We start from the raw sequence: 26,976 nt of genomic DNA, 5'->3' as shown, positions 1-26,976 counted from the left end.
ACAGTCTCCATGTTATCCACTATACATCCTCTGGTACACTCAAGACTTCCTGATCTGGTACAGTGATCTAAATGGTATCCTGTAGTGTATGTTGCTCTACCGTTTCCAGGTCCTACAATATTGTAGCCTCTGCTACAGATGCTTTTCAGCAAGGTTATTGAAGCTTGAACCCGGGCTACTGTCAACCGTAGCCCACGCCAACACAAGAAACACCGTCAGTCAGGCACTTCTGATATGTTACTGTCGCTTGGAAAACTCTCTGCTCTCGCGTAACCTTGGTCTCTCGCACGGTGCATTCACTGACAACAGGAGCATGAACACACATCCTCCAACCATAGCCTCAATGTCAACTAACAGAACTGAACATAAACACATGAGCTTATCAACCTCTCAGTGCAACCAGAATTCAAAATCATATAGGGTTTTAAAGCACCTGTAATGTAGTCTAAGCCCAGCTTAACTGGATTTATTACCTAGATTTGTTTCACTAGCTTTGTCGTATACAGTATGTATGAGTTGGGACTGATGATAATGTGGCAGTGAGCCCACAGACCTACCATCAGAATCTATCAGAGATGCATACACTTGACTTTATGGGCTTGTGTGTCATTGGAACATAAAAGTAATAAATAGCCTACAGCACACTGCTAACAGCATGTGGAGCTTCAAAGTTAACATAAACGACATAGGTATTTATTGGGATAATTCTGACAAGGCTTTTACTGGTTTAATGGTGTTTGATACACAGAAAGAAAACAGTACAAAAGATTCAGTGTTCTCCCTTTCTTTCCTTTGTCCTTTCTTCTACACTACATTCTTAGTGAGTGGCGATCCCATTACCCAGTACTTCGAATTATTAAATAAAGAAATCAGTGAATCAGAAACACTGATTCGCAGTTCCACCCAAAGGCATTACCAGAGCACGCTGCTGAATTGCCCACCGGTGTCACTGGACTGATTTATTTATTTAATACTTGCTTGTTTGGCAGTTTGGATAGCAGTCTCCCGGGCCCTTCTCTCTCAAAAGCCGTATTTGTCCATGTGTAAGCGTGCGCGCACAAACTGTTCTGACACCTATGTGTGATGGCAAAGATTTTTTTTCTACCACTACATAAATCTTGTATGGGTTAGGCACTTTTAATTATTACAAAGTGCTCCGGCTCTCTCTATTTCCCTTCCTTCTTCCCGCCCCATCAGCACATCTCCCCTCTGTGGTTGGCTCTTCATGCTCGAACAATTTTCATGCATTATTTAAGAGCTGACTATGACGAGTCATTTGCTGCCATTCTGTCTCACCTTTCCCTCCCCCAGGAGCATGCTTCATAGCTTCGATGGTGATAGCCGACCCCACTAAGACCTTTCACTGAATTGTTTGTTTTGGTCCGTGTGAGTGGAAAAAAGATTGAAGGGAAGAATGTATCCAGAGGGGGTTAAAAGGGAAATGAGGGGTCAGCAGAAAATTGGCCACTATGCGTCTTGGGCGTATTATGTTCTTCTCAGAATAATAGCGGCAAAGTTTTACTTTACTTGGCTGTTTTAATAAAAGACATTGTTCTTTTTCTATAATAAACGTGAAACTTAAAGCAGGAAGTTATATTTCTCCTCTGAAATCGAACAAAGCCAAGCTATGACTAATTGCTGGACATCGCATGTTGACAGTAGATTACCCCTAAATTCTGAACGCTACAATTGAAAAATGGTCAAAACTCTGAATAGATGAGACAATTTTCTTGAATACCAGTCTTTGTTGATGACTGTGTGACACCGGCAAATATTTTCTAAGTTATTGTGCATGCAGAATGCTACTAACTCAGCTTTTGAAAGGGGTCCATTAGTCCCCTTGTGTGATGGAATACCTTGCACGAGCAGAACTTGAACTCTTGTGTATAATAAATGGAGAATGCAGTAAAAATTTCAAGGCAGCGCTTAAGTGCTTTCCAGTGTGAGTTTAAATAGCTAGGGAAAAAGAGTTTTCACTTTTTGAGCAAAGCAGATGTAATTTTAATTCTCACTGACAGGAAATCGATGCAAAAATATACTGTAATGATGTGCGCTGGTGCTTTAATGCCCAAGATATTGATACACATAAATCCGTGAGTGTGCATATGATACATCCCCAAACGTATCCAGTGCCCAAAGACATGTAAAGTGCTATTTGTGACAATAATTGTACAGCAGTCGCGGACATTAAGTGCACTTTATTCCCTTCTGAGTTGTCAGGTTGTGACTGACATGAAATGCCCGGCTGTTCATTAAGAGGGTCAGTGGAGAACGCTGTTACGAAAGAGCCCATCATCAACCGCCGGCTGACTAATTATGACTAATTATCCCCTTTTTGTAGAGACCAAATATAACCGAGTTGATGCGATTCTTTTTCCTTCTCCCTTCCCGCCGTTGACATGTGCTTAACATAAGGTTTCTTTTTTTTTCTACCTTCATCTGATGCACGTACAGTGTGCATAATCACATCTTTGGAGTGGAAAGATGAAACCTGGCTAAAAGCATCGGGGAGCGAGGGGAAATTTGACAGGCAGCATGCAGGCGTATCATGGTTTCTTGTCAGACTTTGCAGGCACAGTTGATACAATGGAGACAGGCTGGAGTATCAAGGCACAAACTTCAGTGAGTTCGCACAGTACACTGCCATCTCTGCGGAATTAAGGAGTCGTGATCATTAAGTCCTTCGAGGACCAGGCTTGCATATTGATTTTGCATACGATCCCAATTTGGCAGATTTTGATAATTCCGATGCCCCTCAGCAGAATAATAATGGCAGAACGTCATGAATTGTGAAGTGTCTAAGTGATCCAAGGGCCAGATCCACAGCCTTAGTATTCTCCTTGTAGGAGGTAGGAGTTTTATGAAAGAGTTGCTGTTTTTATCCTGGTATTACTTTGAATTATGCAGCGTCAAAGCTGCTGGATGGGCCTTAGGAATTTTTTAAAATGTGAAGAACGTTCGTGTGTGTCTTTGGCAGGTCACGGTATGCTTTAGATTATGCTACACGGCTTCAAATCTCACTTCTGGTAAACGCTGCGTTTTTTTTTGGTTTTTTTTCATTCACAGTCTGCATCTGCTCTTCACTCTGATGTTGTTGGTCTGGTCTGTGTCTGCATTTGGACAAGCGGTAAATGAAAGCAAATGGCTTGAAGTTTCATTGCATTTAGCATTCTTGCTGGCTAGCTCTGGCACTTTTACTGCACTTTCAGAGAGCAGGCTTTGGTCTGCTCCTTCCTCTTAAAACCCCAAGCACCATCTGTTGTCATTAGTGTCCAGCATTCATGATATAGCAAGACTGCTGCCTCTGTCTGCTTCTCCCCTGCAATCTATACCACCTACTTTTTTGTACTCTTCGGTATATTTTGCTACTAGAAGATGGACTAGTGAAAAACTATTGGGTCTGTGAATAAATATATATTTCTTGCATTGCTGTATCTTATATTAACCCAAAAACTTCCTGTATTGACTTTTACGGTGAACAGTGATTTGAATGTTGGTAATAGGAATCAGCTGCCTCAACAACACATACTTTTCTTCACTTCTTCTTGAGTTGTGCAGAAATTTGAATGAATGTTTTGTCCTTTTTGAATTTAATAGTGTTTCTGTCTCTTTTCTCTCTATTGCAGATCATATAAAGCGGAAGATTCGCCGGCGGCCTTCCTGGGGGCGGGGCATCATACGTAAGAAGAAGAACTACAAGAAAGGAACAGAAGAGGACGAGGAGGAGCCAGAGGCAGAAGCGGAAGCTGCAGGGCCCAGTGACTCGTGTTTGACTCAGGATGAGGAATCCTCCTGTGATACTACAGGTCCCCAGCCCAATGGCCACCATCCCCATGCCCCATCCACAGAGGAGGAGAGCTCCAATGAACCCCCTGTTGTAGCTCCTTCTCAACCTCCAGATGCCAATGAAGCCAGAGAGGAGCCAGCACCTAAGGAGGAGGAGCCCACAGCCAAAGAGGCAGAGTCTGAGAACACAGAGAAACACAGCGAGCCACATTGCCTCAGAGGCAGTTCCCAGCCCATTGCAGATGGGGAGAGCCAGGCCAAACAGGCTTTCCAGCCTTTGATTGAAACGTCCGAGTCCTCAGACGCTGAGGTCCAGCCCAAGCACACTGTGGGTCTCCTAGTTTCTCAAGTGGACTGTGTAAATGGAAATGAGTCAATGGATAGCCTAGACTCAGAGGGCCTCAAGAAGAGCAGCGAGGCAGAGACAAGGACTCCTCAAAGCAAAGCTGAGGGCTCGAATATGCCAGAACAGGAAGAGCACAAAGACAGAAATGAGAGCAAACCAACTCAGGAGCACCATCCCCAGGATGGGAGGGCAGGGACAGATACTGCTGAGGAAGATCAAGATATACAAGGTATTAAGCTACATGTAGGATCATTAGCACATTTGGTTAATTAGTTTTCCTGCCTGTAGCAATACTTAAAAATGCAAATGTTTGTTTTGAGAAAAGTGCATTTAAAGTTACTTTTTCTATTAATTGTACTTCCTAATTGTTCAGTTCTATTTGTGCTGAGGCAAAATGAACTAAATGTGTTTATTCGTGCACATCCAACCAATGCATCGCCTACCACTTATTTATGATACATTTCTTTTTTGATTATCATCCAGCTCTTCTGCTATATGCTTCTTTTAAAATAGGACAGAAGACATGAATAATGCAACATAAGTCACATAGCATAGAAAATACTGTGCGTAGCAGATGATGCATTCCACAGAGAAACTCCAGGGGTTTGAAAGTTATGCGTGCATTTGTAGACACGTCTTCTGATCCCAGGATGGATTTTTTCCCCATAAAACATCAGCAATATTTGTTCATTCCTCCTCTGACTCTGACATGGATTTAGTTTCTTTGCCATAAGCCTTTTGCTAAAGTGTAGTGTTTGTGTTGGAGAAGGCCAATAAGTTTGTGTTTGATTATGGGCCTGTGTTTTTGCTTGTAATGGGCAGAGGCCAGCTGGAAGATTGTGGTAGTAGTGCAGATAAAAGACGGAGAAGCCATCAGAGAAAGACACGATCAGACAACAGAACACAAACAAACTGCGACTCCTTAACCAACTGACAACCCAGCTCCTCTGCCCCCCTCTCTAGTCACAAGCTGAGCCAGGCCTTTTGTTTCCATCAAAGCGTTTCTTGAACGCTGTTATAAATGGACAGGAAATAAGCCAGATGTGAAATACTGTGCACTCAATAGCTGCTAGTAGCTTCAAATAGATTTTCTTTTTTATACTGTAGTTTCCCATTAATCTTGCAGCCATGGCAGTTTGAATGTATTTTCCTTGAAATTGTCCATTTGTGCTGTTCAGTCTTTCATGAAAAGAGCAAAATTGAGCCTCAAATTTAGCTGGCCTGGTTAGGTTATTTTTGGTCGCAGTCCTACAGCTTAAATGTTTTATATCTCCCTTTGTTAATGTTCCTTCCATCAATCATGCATTTATCTTGTCATAGATGGTTCCAAAGTGAGGAAGTGGAGCCTGTCGGAGCAGCAGAAGGGATCCGCTGAAGGGGCAGAGGAAGAGCCGCAACCAGTCCCTCCCCGTCCTCCAGTAGTGGTTGACCAGCAGCGACTTTTGGTAAACATTATTATTATTATCATCACAAAAGAAATGCAACAAAAAACTTTTCTTTTCTTGTTTCCCTTGAATCCACTTCTGCACAACATCAATACAGACATTTTGACATATCACAGCAGGAAAACCGTGGGTGTAAATAATTGAGGTAATAATCCCTCCATTCCATTTAGATGTGTCATTGTCAGACTCCCGGTGTTGTGAATATGATAAAGCAATCTTTAATGTTATTAGTGACACCTGAACTTTCCCATTTATTTTATGTGAATGCAAGGATTAATTATCCAAATTATACAATGTGGCATTAAACAGGGTTTCCGCGGAGTCTTAAAAAGTCTTAAAAAGTCTTAAATCTGATAATGCCAATTTAAGGCCTTAAAAAGTCTTAAATATGAGCATATTTTGCATCGTAGGTCTTAAATTACATTTCGTCAAGTCTTAAATCCTTAAGTCCATTTACCGCTTCATTCGCATTGTGTTCAATGCGTCGGTGGCATTCACAGTTAGTTCCATGTGTTCTGTGTAGTTCTTTATTAAATATAACTATTAGCAGTACGCCGAAATTAAACTACAAATGAGACCTGGAAGTGGAATCCAGTGTTCAGCCCGGTTTGTAACGTGTTGCTGCACCGAGGTTGGTCCGGTCGTACTGCGCAGGCGAAGCGGGGAGATTTTATCGTCACGTAACGTTTGTTAGCGTTATGTATTTTTGCCTCCTTTTGGATTGGAGACTTCTTCTGTCACATGAACCTCGTTGTTAACTTGGGAAATTCCCAAAATGTAAGTTTAATGATTGCTGGCTTTGTAACGTGGAGTTGGAGAGAAGCTTAGCCACGTCTGCTAGTAGTATGCTTCAACATGAAGTAGCAAGGCAGGAGACGAAGTGGAGGGATTTCAGCTCAATACATTTGTTAAACAGAACCATATGAAGCAGGTCTCACGGCTCATTACAGAACACTATAATAACAGATAATAAAACGTTCATGGCTTGTAGCCTTCACCTGCGTCCACATTACAGAGATTGAGAAAGTAAAAGAAAAGAGACGGATGCAACAAGAGTGACACCTGCTGAACTAAGCGATGAAAACAAAGGAGGCGCCACCGTGTGGCGTAAACTGGTACTGCTCCATGTAAAACTGGCTGTTACAGCTTGAATGAAATGATTTCGTTGTTTGGCTGAACTATGTGCTGAACAGTCCTTAGAAGGAAATCACCACTGGCTCTATTAATTTTTCCTCAGAGGTTTCCTGCCAATATGGCTGTGTCAACCAAGTTCTATAGTGGTCTACAGCGATGTGTTTCAAAGCTGTTTAATTCCATTGAAATATTACAAAACCATTACAAAACTATTCATGGCACATTAGATGTAGGAGGTTGGGACATGTCTCAGTGCATGTTAAATCACGTCAAGAGGATAGTTGATTATTAAGTATTATTTTAAAAGTTATTCTGGGTCTCTGATTTTCCTAATTTTTTGTACTTCGAGTAGGTCTTAAATTTAACCTATAATGGTCTTAAAAAGGTCTTAAAAAGTCTTAAATTTTACTTGCTCAAACCTGCAGAAACCCTGATTAAAGTTATGAAAGCATAAGCTATAAAAATATTTATTGCATTGCATGAACGTTAAGTGGAGACTTTGACAGGAGAACTGATATAAATGTATGTTTTATAGGCTCTTCTTCTAGTCTTATTTCACTGATTAGCGTCAATTTTAGTAAAATATGTGGTTATGTGGACATATTTATATATTGTTATAATTTATTCATTGCCCCTTTGTGTTGGAGTACTGTAGCACTGGGAATTGCCAGAGCCCCTAGCTTTAACAAGCAACTTCGAATTTAAACACACGGTTTAATAATGGCAACTTACATACAAACGACTTCCCTTTTGGCATACGTTTTACACCCAGATATATGTAACGTGATTATTGTTAATCTTTCACTGTACTGTCAGATGCAACTTTGTTTTCTTGTGGCACCGTTTGTCGACAGGTTCATTATGTTTAATTAAGAATAGCGCTAAAATTCAAAAGGCGTTGGCCTCAGGGCCGGATTCACTAATTCTCAAATAATTAGCAAAGAAATACCCCATGGAAAATCTGCCATGAGGATTTTAACTTTTTAAGACCCCGCTCCATGCCTCATCCTCATCGTGCTTGATTTTACACAGCCATCATTCTAATTCAGACCATGACGGATGTAACAGCTGGAGTGATTTGTCATTGTGCTCGGCTATGGATTGGAGACTTAACAGGTGGTGTGACCTGTAGCTAACTAATGTTCTGGTAACGCAAAGATGAACATCTTTATGGGGGAAAATGCAATTAAACAAAATGCCTGTGGTCCTTTTTTGTGATCTTGATTACTTAAGGCATTCAGTTATTTTAGTGGTGATATCACTGTTGATATGTTGGAGCACTTGAACCCAGTAGCACTCTCCAAAATTAAAAAATACTAAAGCTTTTAAAGAAAGGATGGATAATTTTCATTAAATAGAAATGCCCCACATCCCACCAGTAGGTAAGAAAAATGTTGGAATATAGTCTTATTAGTTGCAGCAGAGCCAGCTGTGGCCAACTGTCATATTTCAGAACTGGCTAATTAACTGTGATTATTGAAAAGAAGAGCTGTAATCTAAAAACGTTGCCAATATGCTTTTGTTTTTGTCTCATTTAAGTTCACATGCGTGCTTGCTGTTGTTATAATGTTGTTGACACGGTGGGCAAAGGGTGCCTTTTAAATGAAACCGCTGTGGTTAATTTCTATGGTCTTGATTGGTGCCCCAGATTGCACAAAAACACACTCTAGTTTGTACACGGAAGTATTGAGTGTCTTTTTAGCATTTTGATTCAAACCTTTCATTAGCTTCTTGCTATAAATGACCAAATCTGGTCCTGTCCTTTAATAAAACCAAAGTTAAGGTCACTCTTGAGGTATAGCCTTACTTTCTTTTTTTATTCCGATGAGTCATCAGCAATTTTCCTTTTTCTTTTTTTTTCTTTGGCATTTCATTTATAAAATAGTGATGTTCTGCCGGCAGGTAAGCTGTAAGCTGACCTGAAATAATTGAGAGATCAGAGAAATGTGTCCTTCTAAGTAGCCTGCTGCACAAAATTACCTTTTGTGCTCAAACGTTTATGAGCAAAATTAGCCGAAGGAATGAGCCAGTATACGACAATCAGCTCAGGCCAGCTTCCTCTGAAGACAAACCGTTTATGTTGCTTTTAGTGAGCCAGCTCAGGTAACTAGATCTGTTCTTCCATCGTCTTGCTGGTCCTATGTCACAGAGAAAAACGTACCGAGCGAGTGAGAGAAAGTGAGAGAAAGAGAAATGTCATATCGCAGGTGCTCTGTGGTGCTCATCTTAGACGCCTTCTGCTGCTGGTATTAACTAATCCCCTTGTCTTCCATCTATTGTGTAGCTTTCACACATAGAAAAGGTTAAGCAGAGTTGGTGCTTGGAAAATTTGAAATCTGACGTTATTTCACTGGGGCCTTCGTTGCAGAAAATACTCTTTTTCTGTTGAATGGGATTTAAGGTATGGAGGATGGTGAAGTTCAATCATGGGTGACCGGTCTTAAGCTTCCTCAAGATCTATAGGTCTGTTTTAGAGTTGATGCTGCCACACTGCCCTTCTCAGTTGGATAACTCCTAACTTCTTAAGCTTATCCCTCCTTTCCATTCATACCACAGTTACGCCACCGTTTCGCTCCTTTCCGTCTTTCCACCATCAACACTTTGCCTCCTTTATTTGTGAACGTAGGAAGGAGCCAATTACAGTCCCAGACCGTGTCCTCTCAATCAACAGGTGTTGTTCCCTGCAAAGTCTGAAGGAAACAAGGTTATGACTCAAACATGAGCTCCTCTCTGCTTCGCTAAATCTGCCAGCTCGTCCTAGGATGCGTTCAAGTAACACTGTTGTACTTTTTAGTGTCACGCTATGGGTCCCACCTAATACCCCAAGTGTAAATTGGAGCCTCGGCTCAGTGGGCTCCCTTGACAGCACTTCCCACTGATCGGATGGGGGGGGGTCGGTTTTAGGGCGCAGCGTGTAGTGTAATTGGTGTAAAAGAAGTGTTCTTCTGACATGTGCATACTTCTTTCCCCCATGCTCCAAAGTGACATCCAACTATCAAGCCATTATCTAGTGACTTTTACCCGTGTCCCGTGAGGATGATGGGGACGGTGGGTGGGTGGGTGGGTGGGTGTGGGGGATACACATCTTGTCTTGCTGCACTTGACTCAGTCTTTCAATCTGATTGACAGGCTTTTTAGTTGGCTTGATTTTAGTGCTTCAACTGGCTGCCCCCATGAACAGCCACACACGGCACTAATCTGGAGTTTTATTTTTTAGTAGGGGGGGAAGGCAGGAGATATCTTAAAGAAACAGATTGTGAGAAGAGAGGACTGTGAATAATTGCTTTTTCATCCCAGGCTTACGGAACAAATTGAATTTCCGGTGCGCGGGATAAGAGTCACCATTTAAGCAGATATTTGCTGGCACGGCTGGGACTGGCATGTTGCCTGATGCGTGTTGGGGCCCACAGTGAGTGGCGCACTGTTCCTTCTCTCTTCAGTCATATTCATTGATTGTGGAGGGCTCATTATTCCTGACTTTTAACTTGATGGAAGAGGCTCTGAAACCTCTCTGGAATTAAATACATCTGAGTGTTATGAGTTTGTTCACAGACCCTACACTCAAAGCCTGTAGGACAGAGGTGGTATTATTTCAATATTCACACCCCGCCTTTTAGAGCCACGGCGCAGTTATTTGCTCTGATTCACTTAGTAAAATCAAGTTCTGTTATTGCCAGTTTCACTGAAATGGTGCTTGATGCTGTCTGGATCAAAATGAATTCCTCATCATGAATAAATAGGTCCTGAGGCGCGTTTCTCTCACTACTCCAAAATATCTTATTCTCAGCTGTTTTCTTTCATCAATGATCAGACACTTGTCCACAGATGGGCTATGAGAAGTGGTGCTGACGATTGCAGATGAGAATTCGGTAACAAGAAATCCAATCTGGCCCTGCAATTTTTCCTCCATCTTACCAAGAACACACAGATTATCGTCTTCTCTGTTGTTTTCTCCAGCAGCTGCCTAAAAAGCCAGTGTTTCTAGTTGCTGGCAGTATGGAGTCTCTTGGCTTGATGCTTAGCATCTTACAGCATGTCAGGATTTCCTGTTTTAGAGAGGCCTGTCAACAGAAATGGCCCTATTTAAGTTTGTCATCTTCCTTCATTTTTAGTACTAATAACAGCAGGGGCCCCTCTGGCGAAGTAGCCATGCCACATGTCGATTCAAAGGAGAACAGCGTAATAGTAGTGCTGGACTAGTGTTTGATTGTCAATAAAAATAGATGACATTTGAAGTGCTTCTTTTATTTCCATTCATTCCCACTGATGGCCTTGACAGTGCTGCAATTTGTCTGTAATTGCGCTCGCATAGTTGTGCCTTTTGGCCATGCATGTAAGGGCCAGTCATGTCAATAAGCTCACACAACATAAACATACCAGTCTCTGTTATATTCTTCATATTCCGTCTTGGTTTTCACTCTTTGCCAAGCCTTCAAGGTGATTTATTATGCCCTTTTGCAGGTTGCTCAACTCATGCATCTCGGTCAACACTCGGCTTATATCCACAACAGCTTTTGATAATGCAGAATTTGTGCTTCTGATTAGCTTTACAGTAAATGAAAATGTAATTTTAAATACTTGGCTTTACTTTTGTCGACTTAATAGCAGCCAACAGAATGGCCTTTTCAGTACTTCACTGTGAAGGTTTGCAGAAACAGAAACATGCAGCAAGAGCCTGAGGGGACACCATACTGTTAAGATGATATTACATTTGCTAGTTAATAGGCTGAGTGGGATTCCAATTCAGGTAAAATAAAATGAAATGCTGGAAATATTATCCAACTAATATTACTCTCAAGCCTGGCATGCCTTTGATTCACTCTCTGTTACCAATTAAACTGAATGTGAAAGTAGGCTTGTGGTAACAAAATACAAGCCCCATCACATGACTGCTCAAAATCCCTTGATAACAGAAATCCGTTGTTCATACCGAGATGTGTCCAGCTTCTGTATATTTTTGAAAATAATATTCTCATAATGCAAAGCAAACCTGCTGCCTGCTCAGCACGTTTCTCCCCAACACACATACAAAGCACACTGCACATGCAAAGGACATTGTATTGATTAACCTTTATTTCCCTTGAGGTATACCCTAAGTTTAATCATAGCTGCTCAATCGCTAATCCTATCCCTAACCTTGACCCGAACTTGTTCTAAATGACATTTTTGTCTTCTCTGCATTTGCTTTGTAAACACATATCCATGAGGTAATTTTGCTAGGGCATGCGGTTTGCTTGGGCCGGTCCATGTAAAGAAGTCGGTGCTAGGGGTTCTCCTCCTTTATTACCTGGTGATATTGGATCTCTGTCTTGAATCTGTAATATATTACATTTCTTTCCTGTAGCCAGGGTACCACAGGCCTTATTTTTCATATGCTTACCTATTTTTTTCTACCTATTTTTTTTTTTATAGTCTTTATTCTTTAATACTTTTTTTTTTCTCCCCAAAACCCGTCAGAAACAGCAGAATTGAAGTTATGTATTTATATTTTTTTACATCTCTCATTATATTTCTTATTTATTTCTTATTTGTACCTTGACCTCCTCAAACGTAACTATACCCTGATATCTCCTTGCTTTCTAAAGGGGTATTTCTATCATAGTCGGACTGATATTGGATTTTTCAGGCTGATGCTGTTTTTGGAGTTTTAAAAATCATTCAGATTCCTTATTTATTTATTTATTACTAAAATATGTACGAAGTGAGACATTTTAAGTTAAGAGAGAAACTATCATGGTCTGGTGTGTTTATTGATCAGTTTTACTCCTTAGAACTCAATTTAAGACTTGGTTAGAGTTTGAAAAACACCTACTGACTCACTGTTGATAAAAAAGTAACTACTTTATTGATTTATTATTAATTATATCATGATTGACTTGTGAATATAGTTAAAAGTTCAGTACATTAACCATTAATATAATGTACATTTATTTTCATTTAATAATTTTGGTCTACATCTGAATTCAGCTTTATGCTTTAGAGCACACATTAAAATCTTATGTAATAAAGTAACACCTACAATATCGTGACATTAATATGATCAATACGTTAAATTACGCAGTTTGCGCAAACTTTCCACACACGATTTTAAATACCCCTTTCTTCTCCATACTAAAATAAAGAGCTGTCAGATGACTCGACTTTTTCCTATAAAATATTGGAAGTACTGTAGCACTGTTCTCTATTTAAGATGATTTGTCTACTCCAGCAGCTTTTTACATGGCCGACTGAAAGGGAACAGCATTTCATTTTAATGTGCTGGGACCATGGTAATATGATTTATCATGATTGTCCCTGACCCTTGTAACACTATCAATATTGCATTACCCATGTGACCGAGTGCCCTGTGGGCCACATTGTTTGCCGCTCTTACCGAATATTTTTTAATCAGCAAATCACCATCAACTGGCTCAATATCTAGCCGTTGCCCCCAACTAAAGGCTTTTGTGGTTTTCACGGTAACAGAAGAACCAGAATCATTTATAATTCATTCATTTGCTAGTATGGGAGACAAAGAATCTAAGCTAAAACAGGAAGAAGGAAGTGAATTGTTCTTTTAGAGGGAGATATTGAAGGCTTAATAGAGTCCCTTGTGACGGAGACTGTTGGGTTTCAGATGCTTGTTGTTTTTCCCCCACAGCCTGCTAACCCTTTCTCTGTCAGTGCTGAGGAAGTCTCTTTCTTACACACAGACACATGCATGTAGCTAGAAAAACCTCCAGAGACTGAAGAAGATCCTCTACCATATCATAGCCAGCAATTCAACTGTTTGGACAAGGCTTTGTGTGGTAGATGCCTGTAACCTGAAGGAAGAGCAACATTTTGCACATTTTGTCATTGCTGGCAATTACTGCCATCATTTCTGTGCCGACATGTTCCAACTTGTTCTAATTATGTATGGTTAACATTAGTTTTTTGGAAGGGTGGCATCAGTTTACAATAAAATTTGCCCTTTATGTTTCCAATGGCAATATTGATCTCAACGTAGATTTCTGTTTTGTTTGCTTTGACGCCACCTATGACGGTAATTGGTAACTGCACGTATATCTTTGGAACTTATTTCTCAGAGATGCAAACATTGTCGCAGGTGCTACCTTTTTTTTCCAGTCAATTAAATATTTGAATATCAGATCCACTCACCTTTTCTTGCAGAAAAATAACTGCTGTTGGATTTTTCATACTAAATGTCTGCAGCTTGCAGCTGTAATTGTACGATGGAATTTTGTAATACTGTAAAAGGGAGAACTCTCACAGTTTCTTTATTTTCTTCCCTCATTTAATCCTTGATACTGACTTAAACATTTATCTAAATGAAAATATTCAGGATTGCCACTATATTTGTGGAATTTGACATGTGTGGCCATGGCACCAATATTACTCCATATATTACTATTCTGCTTCCCTTAAGCCACGGCAATCATACCCCCCTCCCCTCCTGTTCCATCTGTGGTCTTAAGAATCATGGGAATAGACAGAGCTGTGAGTAAGGGATGTGAGTAAAGACAGGGAGAGGAAGATGGAGCGGGGAGTTTAGAGGGGGTGAGGTTAAATGGCCCATGTCAGTAGTAGTCTTTAATGCATGGGATTACTGCCCTTTTGTGTGCTGTGAGCTCACTCAGTCACTGAGCCTGTGTAAGACACACTCACACCATTTACCCCACGCTGTCGCCAACATCCTGATCAGGCTGACAAAGGGAAGTGCACCGCTGCAATCAGCCTGGTAACTGTAAGAGGGGAATAAAGGGGATGGAGACTGCAGGAGGAGGAAAGTCACGAATGAGAACAGAGCGAAAAGAGAAATACATTGGAAGCAAAGGTTGTTGTGCTAAAGCATTGTCTGAAAGGGGGTTGAAGAAGAGGTCACGGGAGGCTTTGTAAAACATTAAAAATGCTTGAGGTGAATAGATAAAGGCGAGAAGGTGCACTATATAGTACTCAGATCCACTTAACTTAGTCCGTAATGAAAGATGGAAAGAAAGGCAGTGACCATTAGATGAAAGGAAGGCTGCAGAATTGGCTCACATTAATACACATGCGAGATGGGTTGAAATGACGCTAATTAAAGCTTTTATGTGCATGTGTTCTTAAAATTGGCACATCACTGTGATGTGCTCAATCTGGTCCCCTCCGAAACCTGAGCTCTCTCCTGATGCTAGATAGACCAGAGTTGATGTATAAAAAGCAGAGAAAAGACCCCAATAAAATATATTCAATATGGAGCAGCTGAAGGCACATTTTGGAGCTCGGTGTAATGGCAATTATCGCTTTGTATGAATTCTGAATATTAAAGATTTTTTTTCAGTATTTTTAGCGTCTGTATGTAGCCTTTATTTGTCTGGGGACTCAGTTATTAGATTGGCCAGGTGGAGGCTTTTTTTTGTCAAAGGCATATTACTAGCAAATCCTCCTATATAGATTAAGTTATGGAAGTGTGAATATCTGAAAGCAATTATCTCCTCAAAGTCACGTTTCCAGGCGGTTGAGTTCGATGTGGTGACCATTAATTGAAAGTTGAGCTGAAAACGTGGGGGAAATGTGTTTCTAGTGACGGTATACAATGGAGGGAAGAGGTTGAAAGGCTTCTCACTGCTATATTTAAAGACAAGTTAATTTACTATTTTCAGACATTTATATAGATAATGGTATCTTAGTAAAGATGGAAAAAAAACTGTTAATTTCATTAGGAGCTCAAGGTATAATATGTTAGTTTTCTACATGAAAATATCAATGTTTCCAATGATGTTTAAAACCAAAAAATGGGTCATTTCATTCAGTCGAATGCCGTGTTTCATTGTGACTGGCATCAAACCCATCAAATTAACATATCGTGAATATACTGTACCTTTTCAGGTTAGATCTATCGTCATTGGCATTCACATATACAGTTGTGTTCAAAATAATAGCATTCCAACATCACTAACCAGATCAATCGCTGTTTTTGTTAGAAATGATATTGCTTCTTGGCAAATCATTTACTAGTAAATGTAGTAGGGTAATAGAAAACCAACAAACCTGACAGTCATGACATGCATGCTGCTGATTCTGTGTAATTTAATCATTAATTGAAAGGGGTGAGTTCAAAATAATAGCAGTGTGAAGTTCAGTTACTGAGGTCTTTCATTCTGTGAAAAAACAACAAACAGTTGTCAAACAGGGGGCTCTTATTTAAGGACAAAGGCAGAAAATACTGTACATGTGGGTTATTGTGCATTTCTCTCTAAATATCGCAGTTAAATGGGTCGTTCCAGACCTTCCTGAGAAGAACAGCACAAAAATGAAGAAATGACTGGCTGCTGAGCTAAAATGATCTCATATGCTTTAAAATGGAACCAAAACCAGAAAGACTTGGAAGATAACTGAAAACTACCATTTGAATGGATCGAAGAATAACCAAAATGGCAAAGACTAAATTTACCAGTGACTACCACAACAATTACACTTTTGTGAAGCCAAGCTGTTGGCAAGAAGCCCCCTTAAAATCCCACTGACATGTGCTGAAGTGGTTACAGTTTACAAAAAACACATTGACTGGCCTAAAGAGAAATGGCGCAACCTTTTTTTGGACTGATGAAAGCAATTGTGCTTGTTCTTTTTGGGTCTTATTGGGCGCAGTTTGTCAGACGACCCGCAAACACAGAATTAAAGCCACAGTACACTGTAAAGCATGGTGGTGCAAGCATCATGAAATGGTGATTTTTCTTCTACTATGGTCATGTTGGTTTATGCCAAAGAGGAAATGTCCTTGAAATGGATGTTTCAACAAGACAATAACCCCAAACACACCAGTAAGCAAGCAGCATCTTGGTTCTAGGCCAATAACATTAACATTATGGAGTGGCCAGCTCACTTCCCGGACCTTAATCCAATAGAAAAATTGTGGGGTGAGAATCAAAAATGCTGTTTCTGAGGCAAAAACAATAAATGCAGAAGAATTGTGGAATGTAGTGCAGTCGTCCTGGGCTGGAGTACCTGTTCAAGGGTGCCGGAAGTCTGTCGACTCCACGTAGCACAGATCTGAAGTGGTTCTCAGAAACAGTGGTTATGCAACTAAATATTAGTTCAATGATTCACAGGAAAGCTAAATATTTAAGCATTTTATTTATACAGTGAACGTATGAGTTTGTAAAGAAAAACAGCCTAGTATTCCTTTTTTTTCTTCACTTTCCGAAAAGTAATAACACAACTGTAGTAAGTAAACAAGTAATGCAACGACAGAAATAATGTGGAAAAGGGGAAGCATTCTTAGTAAATTATAATTTCTGACAAGGCCTAATACTGTCCCCTGTCACATCCTGTGGTATTTTCCGGGAAGTAAAAGCATAATCAGAGGTACTTAATAGCATTTTCTAAGTATAAAGCTAATATAACGTCAACACCACCTTGTTTTGTGGTGCTTGCTCCTGCGTGTGTGTGAAGAGCTTCTTGGAACCAGTTGAAATACTAACTGTCTGATCTCAGTATCAGCTCATGTTCTGCTAGAGGAAAGGCTTCCCAACCGGTATTGTTCTTGAGGCTAAACTCCTCCTCATGCCCTGTCATCGGATTAAGTTTCTATTGAAGTTTCACTTTATTTGAAGCCTTAGTTTCCCTTTAATCAACAGTCATTTAACAAAAATCATTGTCAGATGGAGTTCAGTGATTAATACAGCGCTAACCTTTTTGCCTCCGCAATTTTTCTTTTGCTCACTGTAATTATCTCTCAGACGCTTACTGATGAGAGGCTCTGACAAACATCCATGTCTTATTAATCATGATATGCCTTGATTTTATGTGTTTAACACGTGGTCCACTCCCCCCCCCCCCCCCCCCCCCCCCCCCGCGCGCACACACCATTTAATTTCTGTTGAGGTTTATCTGTTTGCCTTATGTCAGTGATGATAACTTTAATTATTGTGCCTTTGCTGTCTCAGTCCATGCATTCTGATGAGCTCTGTGTTTAAATAGACACGCATATACACACAGGCTGTGGCTTGGGTAGAATGTGAGGAACAGGTCAATTAAAAGGGCCTTTGACTGTCCAGAATGTTTTAATTAAAGTAGCAGTGAAATGTAAACTTGGTTCTAATTATGATTAGCCTTAATTAGCTGTCACTCTGATCTTAATTGCTTTTGAGTAGAGCTGACCTCCAAATGCTGCATCTCCATGCAGCAACATCAGTGCTTTGCTTCTGTCATCACTTATTCAGCACCGTGCAAACTGTCTGTGTCTGTACCATCATTCCCTCTCATGGACACATAGGAATAGCGTATGGTGTGTATCATATTTTGTTTGCATCATTTCCCACAGGCTCTTCTGGATATGGTGGTGAAGAAGAGTGAAGGCTACAGCGTGGAGCAGCTGGAGAGACTGTACTCCCTTCTCAGCCAGTGTATCTACCATCACCGCCGAGAGTACGACAAGACCCAGCTACTGGAGGTCAGGCATACTCTGGTTTAGCATTTAGGAAGTGCTTTTAAGTGTCTAGTTGTCACTTGCCAGGTCATTAGGTGCACTAGGGAAAATGAATGCATTCTAATCTCGGCTTCGTGACTGTTCTAATGTTCGGTTTATGTTGAAACTCCGTCAGAAAGGTGGTAATTCAACTGGATGATCATTGAAGTGAAGTGTTTCTATCATTCAGCCCAGCTCAATGACTAAAATGTGTGTCAGTGCAACTCAATACAGTTCAATAGTACGAACTGCAACCTCCAAAATGAAAACATAGTTGAATCAACAGCTCTCTGTTATTCGACTACCACAACCTTCGTGAAGATAAGACTTAGTGCAGGACCATTTGTTTTCAATAGTGGACCTGATGTACTAATCAAAATAAATCATAACGTAAGTGTTTCCATTATTATAATAATACATTGCAATCACCTGTCCTTTATTTCCTTCACTAACGCTTCTAGGAGCCCCGCTACCTTACAACAGTAAAAACGTCCTCCTTGAAGGGACCATCCACCAACACTCGAAAGGTAGCCGTAGCTACAGTCAGTGTACAGCGGTTCTATAAATTGTGCATTGCTCCATACATAACGTTAACTAGCTTCACTTTATAAGCACAACTAGCAAAGTTAGATTGAAAGTCAGCAGTTTACTATAAATTTGATTTATTTGTTTAAATTCACACACATTTGCCCATGGAATACCGGGTCTCAAAAGCATTTTATTTAGTATTCCTGTATATGAACTGCACAGGCTTGTGTCACTAAATCCAATATTTGCGTTAATATGGTAAGTTACAGACGGACTGATAAAAAATGAAATAAAATAAAACGCATGATCTTATTCTGTGTGCCATATACTGTATAAATAGCTTTTAATAGCTGGACTAGCATCATGATAGGGGCTTTTATTAAGACAGTAGATTGTACCGTTATCTGCAAGTTGGCTTGTTGGATGACACAAAATGAAGTAGTTGATATTGATTCCAACTTTTGAAAGAAGAACGTTTCATGCTTTGCTATGACAGAAAACTCAAGGTCTCAAAATTGCAATATTTTTTTTTAATAAGACATATTAGACAATATCCTTTAAAACTAATCAACAGATCTATTGATATTTAAAGAAACTGGTAATTGCAGCCCAGTGTTATGACTCCAACTGCTCATCTTTTCAGCACACAGTTGCCCTGTCACCTCGTTGCTAGCCATTCAGCAGCTCCCATTCTCTTAGAATGGTTAGAAAACAGGCAGCATTAGTAGTTCTTCAAGGATTTATTGAGGTGAGATGCTCTGGTGGACAGATAATGCATTTTATAGCTTTTTTTTTTTCATTTCGTCCTGCAGAATTGACCTTGTTCAGGCGGAATAGCCGAGTCCAAGTAATTTGTTTCACAATGCCAAGTGACACGTTGCATTGGTTTTTAAAAACTGGCAACATTTATTGAAGTATTAACATTCCAGGCATGATGGAAAAGCGGAGAAATGATACGTGCGAATAACTGTCTTTTTGAAGTCTTTTGGAACACTAGACATATATATATATATCCATGCACACAGAGGCAGGCTGAAACAAGACATAGTGTTTGGCAGTCACCAGAGTCATTATACAACACGGAGGGATTTTTGTATCAGTGGCCTTTTTGCTCCCAGAATATGACCTAATGAGGACTGTGGAGACTCTAAGTGAGATAAAAGAATGTATTGAATGTCTGTGATACATACAAACATGAGTGAGTGCAGGAACTGGGATTCAAAACAGTTCTTAAGGGAGCTCCGCAGTATATTCTACACAGTGCTCATGTTATTTGGATTGTCAAATTTACTCTGCTTCCACCAGAACTTGATTAAAAACTATAACTTGGCTTTTGCTGTCAAAAAAAATGACAGGTTCAAATCATATTCTTGGCACTGTATGGTACAAAGTTACAATTAAATATTTCTTACAAGTACAGTTAAGCCTGTATAACAAAGGAGGTTAACACTCCTTAAAGTGTGATAACTATTACTAAGCCCATTTTCTTTGGAAAAAAATACAAATAATATAACTGTTGCATGCCGAGTAAAGGTTAAAGAAAGAACCTCGGGATAAGGTAACTTTTTCTTTCTTTGTTCCTAATCTCCTTTGACATTGTTCCATACAAAAAAAGCTGCTGTGTATATTTTCCCGGAATCCCATCTGGTCATCTGCTGCTGCTGCTGTAGGATGTCAATGCAGACAGGGGGCCAGGAATGGCAATGTCCTGGCGCTGTTAGCCCGAGCTGGCTGTCAGGATGTCAGAGAGAGGAAGCGGCAAAGAGAGAGAGAGAGAGAGGGGCAGAGAGAGAGAGAGAGAGAGAGAGAGAGCAGTCTGCCAGGTGGTGCCGCCTGTCGACAGGCTGGCTGGTGGAGGGGGGAGTGTGTGTGTGTGTGTGTGTGTGTGTCTGGGCTCATTTCATACTGCCAGCCTAAATTGGTGTTTCGAGAGCAGAAATGTCAGCTCATCTGGCACGTGTTTTGTTTGCCGGTGTTTCCAACGCGCATTTCGTCTCCGTAGCAGGTCATCACCTTGTAAATCCACGAAGAATGCAAAAATGTGAGCACGCAGACACACATTGCTCATGCTGTATGGAGTGTGGTATGGAGGATACAGCCATTTCCACTTAATGTTGCGCTCCGCTGCAGCGCTTGGTATTTGTGTCTAACTTGTAGAGCTGAGTGAAATGGAGCGCGTCCATACATTTGTCTCCGTTACTCTACCCCCGTCCTCCTCTGGGTATGGCTTGTCTCGGTCTTCCAGAAGACCTGACCTTTTAGCAGATGGAGTGGACTGCTTCTTGCTTTCAGTTAAAACCACAGGGACCGTATCTGCTCTGTACACAGCAACATGCCAACCATGCTCCATCTACAACTTGGCGTTCTTATAGCCCTAGGCCTAGTGTTATATTTTGCCTGTGTCTCAGACAGCAATTAAATACTTTGTAAGAGCCCTGGACCTTTAACCTTTATCTGTGCTGTGTCAGAGTTGAACATGCTAGTGGTCAAGTTAGTTGAACTTCATTAATAATTGGTTATTGCTCTTATTTTTCCACGTCCTTTCTGCAGAATATTATAGCCTGCAGGTCATTTAATGTACTCGTTCTCCTACTTACGTTGTCCATATTCCTGAAAAGGTAAAGGCATTTGAATCCTGTTTAAGCGATTAACATCTGCGCTCTATATCAGGAAGTCAAAATTTAAAGAGCCAGCGCATCTTTTGAGACCTTCCCTCAAGGGCCTTTTGTACCGATGTTGAAAAAGGCGTCATAAAAAAGGCAGAGAAATCGCTTTCTCCATTGACAGCAGCCTCTGCAGAACAGAACACAATGCCCTGGCTTTCATCATAGTGAGTCTGTTGTCAGTGGCTTGTGAAACAACACCTTCATCCCGGAACAACTAAAGATTGTTCTATCTCGACTATCCTTTTCTCTCAAAACAAAGAAAAAAAAAACAATACTCTTGTTTTTTTTTCCTCTGCTAACCTACACACACACACCACAGATGACTCCCAGGGGTAGCAGAAAATTAGATCTGGGAAATGGAGGAAATCTGTAACTGAAGCGGAAATAGATAAGATGGGTTCAAAAGCGGTGGGTGGACTAAAGCAATTTTAAACACAAATAAGTTAAAGGCTGTTTCAAAAATTTATGACATGCAGATGGGCTCAATTGCTTTTTAATGCGTAGAGTTGATTGCCTCTGTGGGAAATACGACTGCTGCAGTTTACCTGTTGAGCCAAGCAGGAATTAGACCTTGCCATACAGGTCAACAGCCACCCATGTAAGAGAAGGAGAGCCCTTTCTCTCAGCGAGGGAGAGTAGTGTTGGTTACACAGAGGCTTGTTAGACTGTCTGCTGTCTCATCGGGATGACAAGGTGTTAGGCCTTCAAGCAGATAAACTCGAAACCACAGAAGTGCAAGGCGTCAAGGCAGTGAAGAGCTTATTTACATACTGGAGTGTGGGTGTACAGCGAAAACTGCTAACACAGGTGTTAAGAGTGTAGATGTGTCTGAAACACCGCGTCTTTCTGCCTGATGAGCTGAGGCTTTCGGTGTATTTTCATTTTATTCAGTTCAGCATCACTCTTCAAAGCTTCACTGGGTTTGCAGTTTGTGTGAGTTGGTGTTGATAGCTGTTGGGTCATGGACGAAGCGCTAAGTGCTTAATTGATGTTGTAAATGAAGTTAGAGGAGTGGCTGGTATCACATGCAGTATTACATCAGTCCTGTGGCCACATAAAATCTGCTGTAAGACGTGCTGGGTGTCGTTTGCATTAAATTTTGATTCCTAAATGAATAGCCAAAGATACGCTAGATTGGTTTCAAGCTTCACTGTGCTCTGATGTGCGTCACCTGAAAAAGAAGAGAGAAAGAGAAAGAAGAGACCTTTCATACTGGCTGACTAATGGTTAAAGACAAGTATACATGGTGAGTAGTTATTGTTGCAGTGTTCTGGCTGAACCAGGCATTACTGTTTACATGGACAGGACATGGTCTCATTTAGCACAGGGCCTGCACCCTTTGCTGCACCCATTGTCCCCTCTCTCTCATCCTGTTTCTGTCCATTGAAAAGCTATCAAACTAAACAAAAAGCACAACAGCGGACAGAAGGTTTAAAGCCCTAACATTCAATCCGTCCAAACCAGGGCTACAACAATGCGTCGGCGCAATTGATGGCGTAGATACTCAAATGTTCCAGTGTTTACATTCATCCCCAGTAATGGCGACTGCTGAAATGACACTTGAACTGAAAAAGTGCTGTCCAAATCATCCCAGCTGTTCTGAATTAAGATGAACGTAAAAATTAAGTGAACCTTAAGACTACAGGACAGCAGTCAGTATTCAGACTGTGGTCAGTGCCTGGGAATCATTGTCGTGTCCTCATACAAGAACTCAACAAAGACTCTCTAGAGCAGATGCTAACAGCTAACATACCTGTGCTGCTTTCCAGTGCATTTACAAGTTGTAAGCAGATATAGATCTAAGACCCTAAAAGATGAAAAAATAAATAAATAAAGCTGCATTTCAGTTGCAATCAACACAAGCCGTTTGAAGTTGAATCGTACTCAGAAGTGTCTTTGCTAATAAATGACAGGCTAAAGTACAGAGCGTCTTTTCTAATTACTTAATTCATTCATTTTTCATTTGTGATGAAAAGCATGTGGAGTTTCTTCATTAATAGATTTCATGTTAAAATATGTGATTGTGAGGAAAATATTTAAATAAAAGTTTAAAACTTGTGTTATTTGGTGGCAGGTTAACCAAAGGATTATTCAGCTGCTTGGAAAATAATCGATAGAATAATCAGTTGGAGAATGAATCATTTCGGAAACATTTCCAATCTGACCTTTCAGAGGAAACAAGTGAAAATAAAATATATAATCAGTTTGTTGACTTTAACCAACAGCTCAAACCCAAGACAATCGGTTTCTTCTTATTAAGATTAAGACATCCAGCTGATAATTGTATTTGAAAACCTGTATCTGAGACGTTTTTGCTAAAACATTAAACAATTAATCAATTTTTCAGACTGATTGATTTATAAACTAATTATTTCGGCTGTAATCAGACAGACATTTCGATTTACTCAAGGCCTTCTGCTAATAGCTAGTAGTTTATTAGTTCATTATTCTCTACAATGGTGACAGGTAGGTGAGTGTGATTTAAAAGTTTTAAGTGAACGTCTGGTCCTTCCTGAAAAAGTTTCCCCCTCTTTAGAGGTGTAAAATTGCCTTTTTTCCCCCCATAAAGTTGATGTTTTATTTTTTAATTTATTTTTTAATTTTGTTAAAACCGGTATCTTGTAGCGGCGTCTGTCGCATTGACTCAGCCATTCAGATGAGAGAACGCACACAGTGTAACATCTTCAAGGCATTAATCATGGTCTGTTGCAGGCTAACATCCATCTCTCTTCCTTTGGCTCTGTTCAGATTTAGTCAGTGTCAAACTCTGCTGTTTTCACGCTGGGAAAAATCGCCCGTCTCATTCTAGCACAGCTTTGCTTCATTTTACATCATTTATCATGGTGAAAGCTGTTGTTTGCTGTGGGAAATTTCCAAGCAATATTGAAACCGTGCAGCACAGATGCTTTATACACACATCTGAGTTCGCCGTGCTGCTTGAGAGTGAGCATTGTGTGTGTTTTTCTGTTTGTGCTGCAGGAAATGGAGGAGAGAATCCAGCATTTTGATACATTCCTGTGAGATGGAGGATGGCTATCAGGTAGATCCTGAACAGCCTGGGACCACAAAAGACACACACGAACTGACTGAGCGAGAGTGAAGGAGCTTCTGAGTCCAGCCCTCAACACGATAAACACACAAGCAGAAAAAATCCAGCACCCTCCTCGAGCTCGGGAGGGGTCAAAACGAGGACGAGGACAGAGACATTCAATGGTGCTATCGTCTCAGGAACCTGGCCACATCCAGACTCATTCTACACAACCAAACCCCTGGAGGTGTGTCGGTCACACACACGCACGCGCACACACAGACACACACACCAATGGTGTCGGGCAACCCTGGTGCTACTCGGGTGCTATCCTAACCTTTATCCATGCTGCTCTTGGGAAGACTTCTTAACTTTGGGTGACCGGCGATGTCATATCACAACCTGGCCGCTTCTCTTCAGAGCAGGCAGCGCGCGCACACTTACAACACATCACTTGGGTATGCATGCATTTCTGCAAACACGCACCAGAAATGCGCACATTCACTCAGACCCTCACCAGCAGAAGTGTGAATGCAGAGTGCTGCTAGGAGACGAGGACAGATAGTGTTCTGAATCATCCATCTGCATTGCTGAGCGCTCTTGGCCACTCGCCCCCTCCCCCCCCCCGTAAAGGATACTCACCCAGAACAATAGTTTACAAAGAAATTTTAGCCGCAAACCTGATGAGGTTAGCTCAGTGGAACCAAAATTACGTCCTCTTCATTACAGCGGTCATCGGGTGTGGAAAACCCCCAAGCCCCCCCCCCCCTTCTAGCGTCGTGTACAAGCGTAGCATAGCAGTCATCTGTGACACCTCCTCACTCAAAGCACTCGCTTAGCAGATTGTCATCTAAATAGTTTGTGGTATCTGAACCCCCCCCCCCCCCCCCCATCCCCTTTCTAACTTCAGTCACAGTATGAATGTCTTCCATCTCCCACTCAAGCTGTGCCCGCCAATTGATTTTTTTCCCTACCGACACCCCGGCTGAGGAACTGGAAGCAGTACAAATTGGAAGGTACCTGTAGTTTGCACTGCCTAGCATGTGCCTTATTTAAAACCTCATATGATATATTTATCAGGATGTTTGATTTACTACGTGACAATGAACAGGCTCCAAGTTGGGGTGGGTCCTAACCACTGAGGTCACAATGACCTTGAAGCAAAAAAATAAATAAATAATAAAAAAAATCTGTATGATTTTATCACCATTAGGTTAAAACATATCTAAGTTATACATCTCTGGTTAGTTTTAACTCCAACCTGGGCCAAAAAATGTTGTAAAAAAGCTGAGGAATACAAGAGGAGTTGTTGGATCGCTTCCATGGCTGCGCCGGCGTCTGGCCAGGTGTGTGTGAAGCACTTAAAATATTGATTTTTAAAATGTCAGTGTCCTGTCAAACCCCCTGACCAGCTGGGGGAGGTCAGTCTCCACCTGAGCAGACGGCAGGCGTGAGGAGACGACACCAGCCGTCCTTCAGTCATTCATGCAAAAGACAAACAAAAAACTAAACAAGCAACGATGCGAGTCAAAGAATTTATTGTGCCATGTGTTTTCCCACTCCCTGAAACAAAAAAAAAAAAAGAAAGAAAAAAAAGGTGCTGACGTATAGGTGCCCGTCCACTGGCATCCTGTTTCAACTATGAAAAATGTTCTATTAGACGGTCATGACAACACAATGTATTATTTTGTGTATTTGATAATTATTTTTTACGTCTTTTTTTTTTTTTTTTTTTTTTTATAAAAACGCTTTGAGTTGCATGAATTCATAATGAACAAGGCCATTCTAGGCAGTGCCCGTCACTAAAGTGTATAAAACATTTTTTTTTTTTTTTATGTATGTACTGACTTTATGGATCCATTTCATTCTGTCTTCATGAGAAGTTGGGTTCTCCTATGTCGCCAACACAGTGTATGTTCTCCTGACTGCAGTAAATTAAGGTATTTACTAAAGCTTTATAAGGTTTTTAAATGGCATTTTTCTTTAAAATTTTTTTCTTTCGAAGATGCCATATTTTGAGCAGGCGTAGACTGGCGGAGGCTTTCTCTTTCTCTACAAGCACTCTTGTCCAATCCTCAAAAACCTCTCGGTTGCGACTCTCAACCCCAGCTCACCTCTGCCTTTTCTCGGACTCTAGGTGACGAAAGCAAAGACCGTATGCAAACTGGCGATGACAGGTTAGCACTTGGACTACTGCAGAGAGAAAAACCAATGCTACCTCAGCTTAATTTATTTTAACGCAGAAACTGTTTACTGGGTACAAAAGAAAAAAAAAATCAACAGTATTTTTATTTCTCCCTACAAAATACTGTTACAACATCACCAGTACCACCTTAGGTACCAGATCAGCGCAACCACGGCTGCTGCAGTAATCCAAGAGTTGTTTATATCTCTCTGATTGTTATGTATGTTTGCATTTGAGCCAGATGATGATTGCATTAATTTTAGAGGAATTTCACGGACTGTATATTTTATGCTTTCAGGTTCTCTTAAATTTCTACTGTAGAGGAGACATCGTAGTAGAGCTTCTCCTCTCACATTTTATCACCCCCTCTTAGAAGCTATCGAGAGCATTTTCAGCCTCTTCACACACCCGTCGCCTTTTTGTTTTT

At 40.8% G+C, this 26,976-nt stretch overlaps 1 protein-coding gene across 2 annotated transcripts in view; it reads left to right on the top strand.

Annotated features, from left to right (window-relative positions):
- Positions 1 to 24,452, top strand: part of atad2b (ATPase family AAA domain containing 2B) — a 67,697-nt gene extending 43,245 nt beyond the window's left edge. For both annotated transcript variants that reach the window (XM_084560688.1, XM_084560687.1), the window contains 4 exons: positions 3,627 to 4,361; positions 5,453 to 5,577; positions 17,999 to 18,127; positions 24,316 to 24,452. In XM_084560688.1, the coding sequence (XP_084416814.1) occupies positions 3,627 to 4,361; positions 5,453 to 5,577; positions 17,999 to 18,127; positions 24,316 to 24,357 (1,031 nt within the window). In that variant the 3' untranslated portion in view covers positions 24,358 to 24,452. The remainder of the gene's footprint in view (positions 1 to 3,626; positions 4,362 to 5,452; positions 5,578 to 17,998; positions 18,128 to 24,315) is intronic.
- The last annotated feature ends 2,524 nt before the right edge of the window (positions 24,453 to 26,976 follow it).

Source organism: Chelon labrosus (genome assembly GCF_963514085.1).
Source record: "Chelon labrosus genome assembly, chromosome: 14".
NCBI lineage: Eukaryota > Metazoa > Chordata > Actinopteri > Mugiliformes > Mugilidae > Chelon > Chelon labrosus.
Note: the sequence above shows the minus strand (reverse complement) of the source record. Positions and strands in the feature narration are given on the sequence as shown.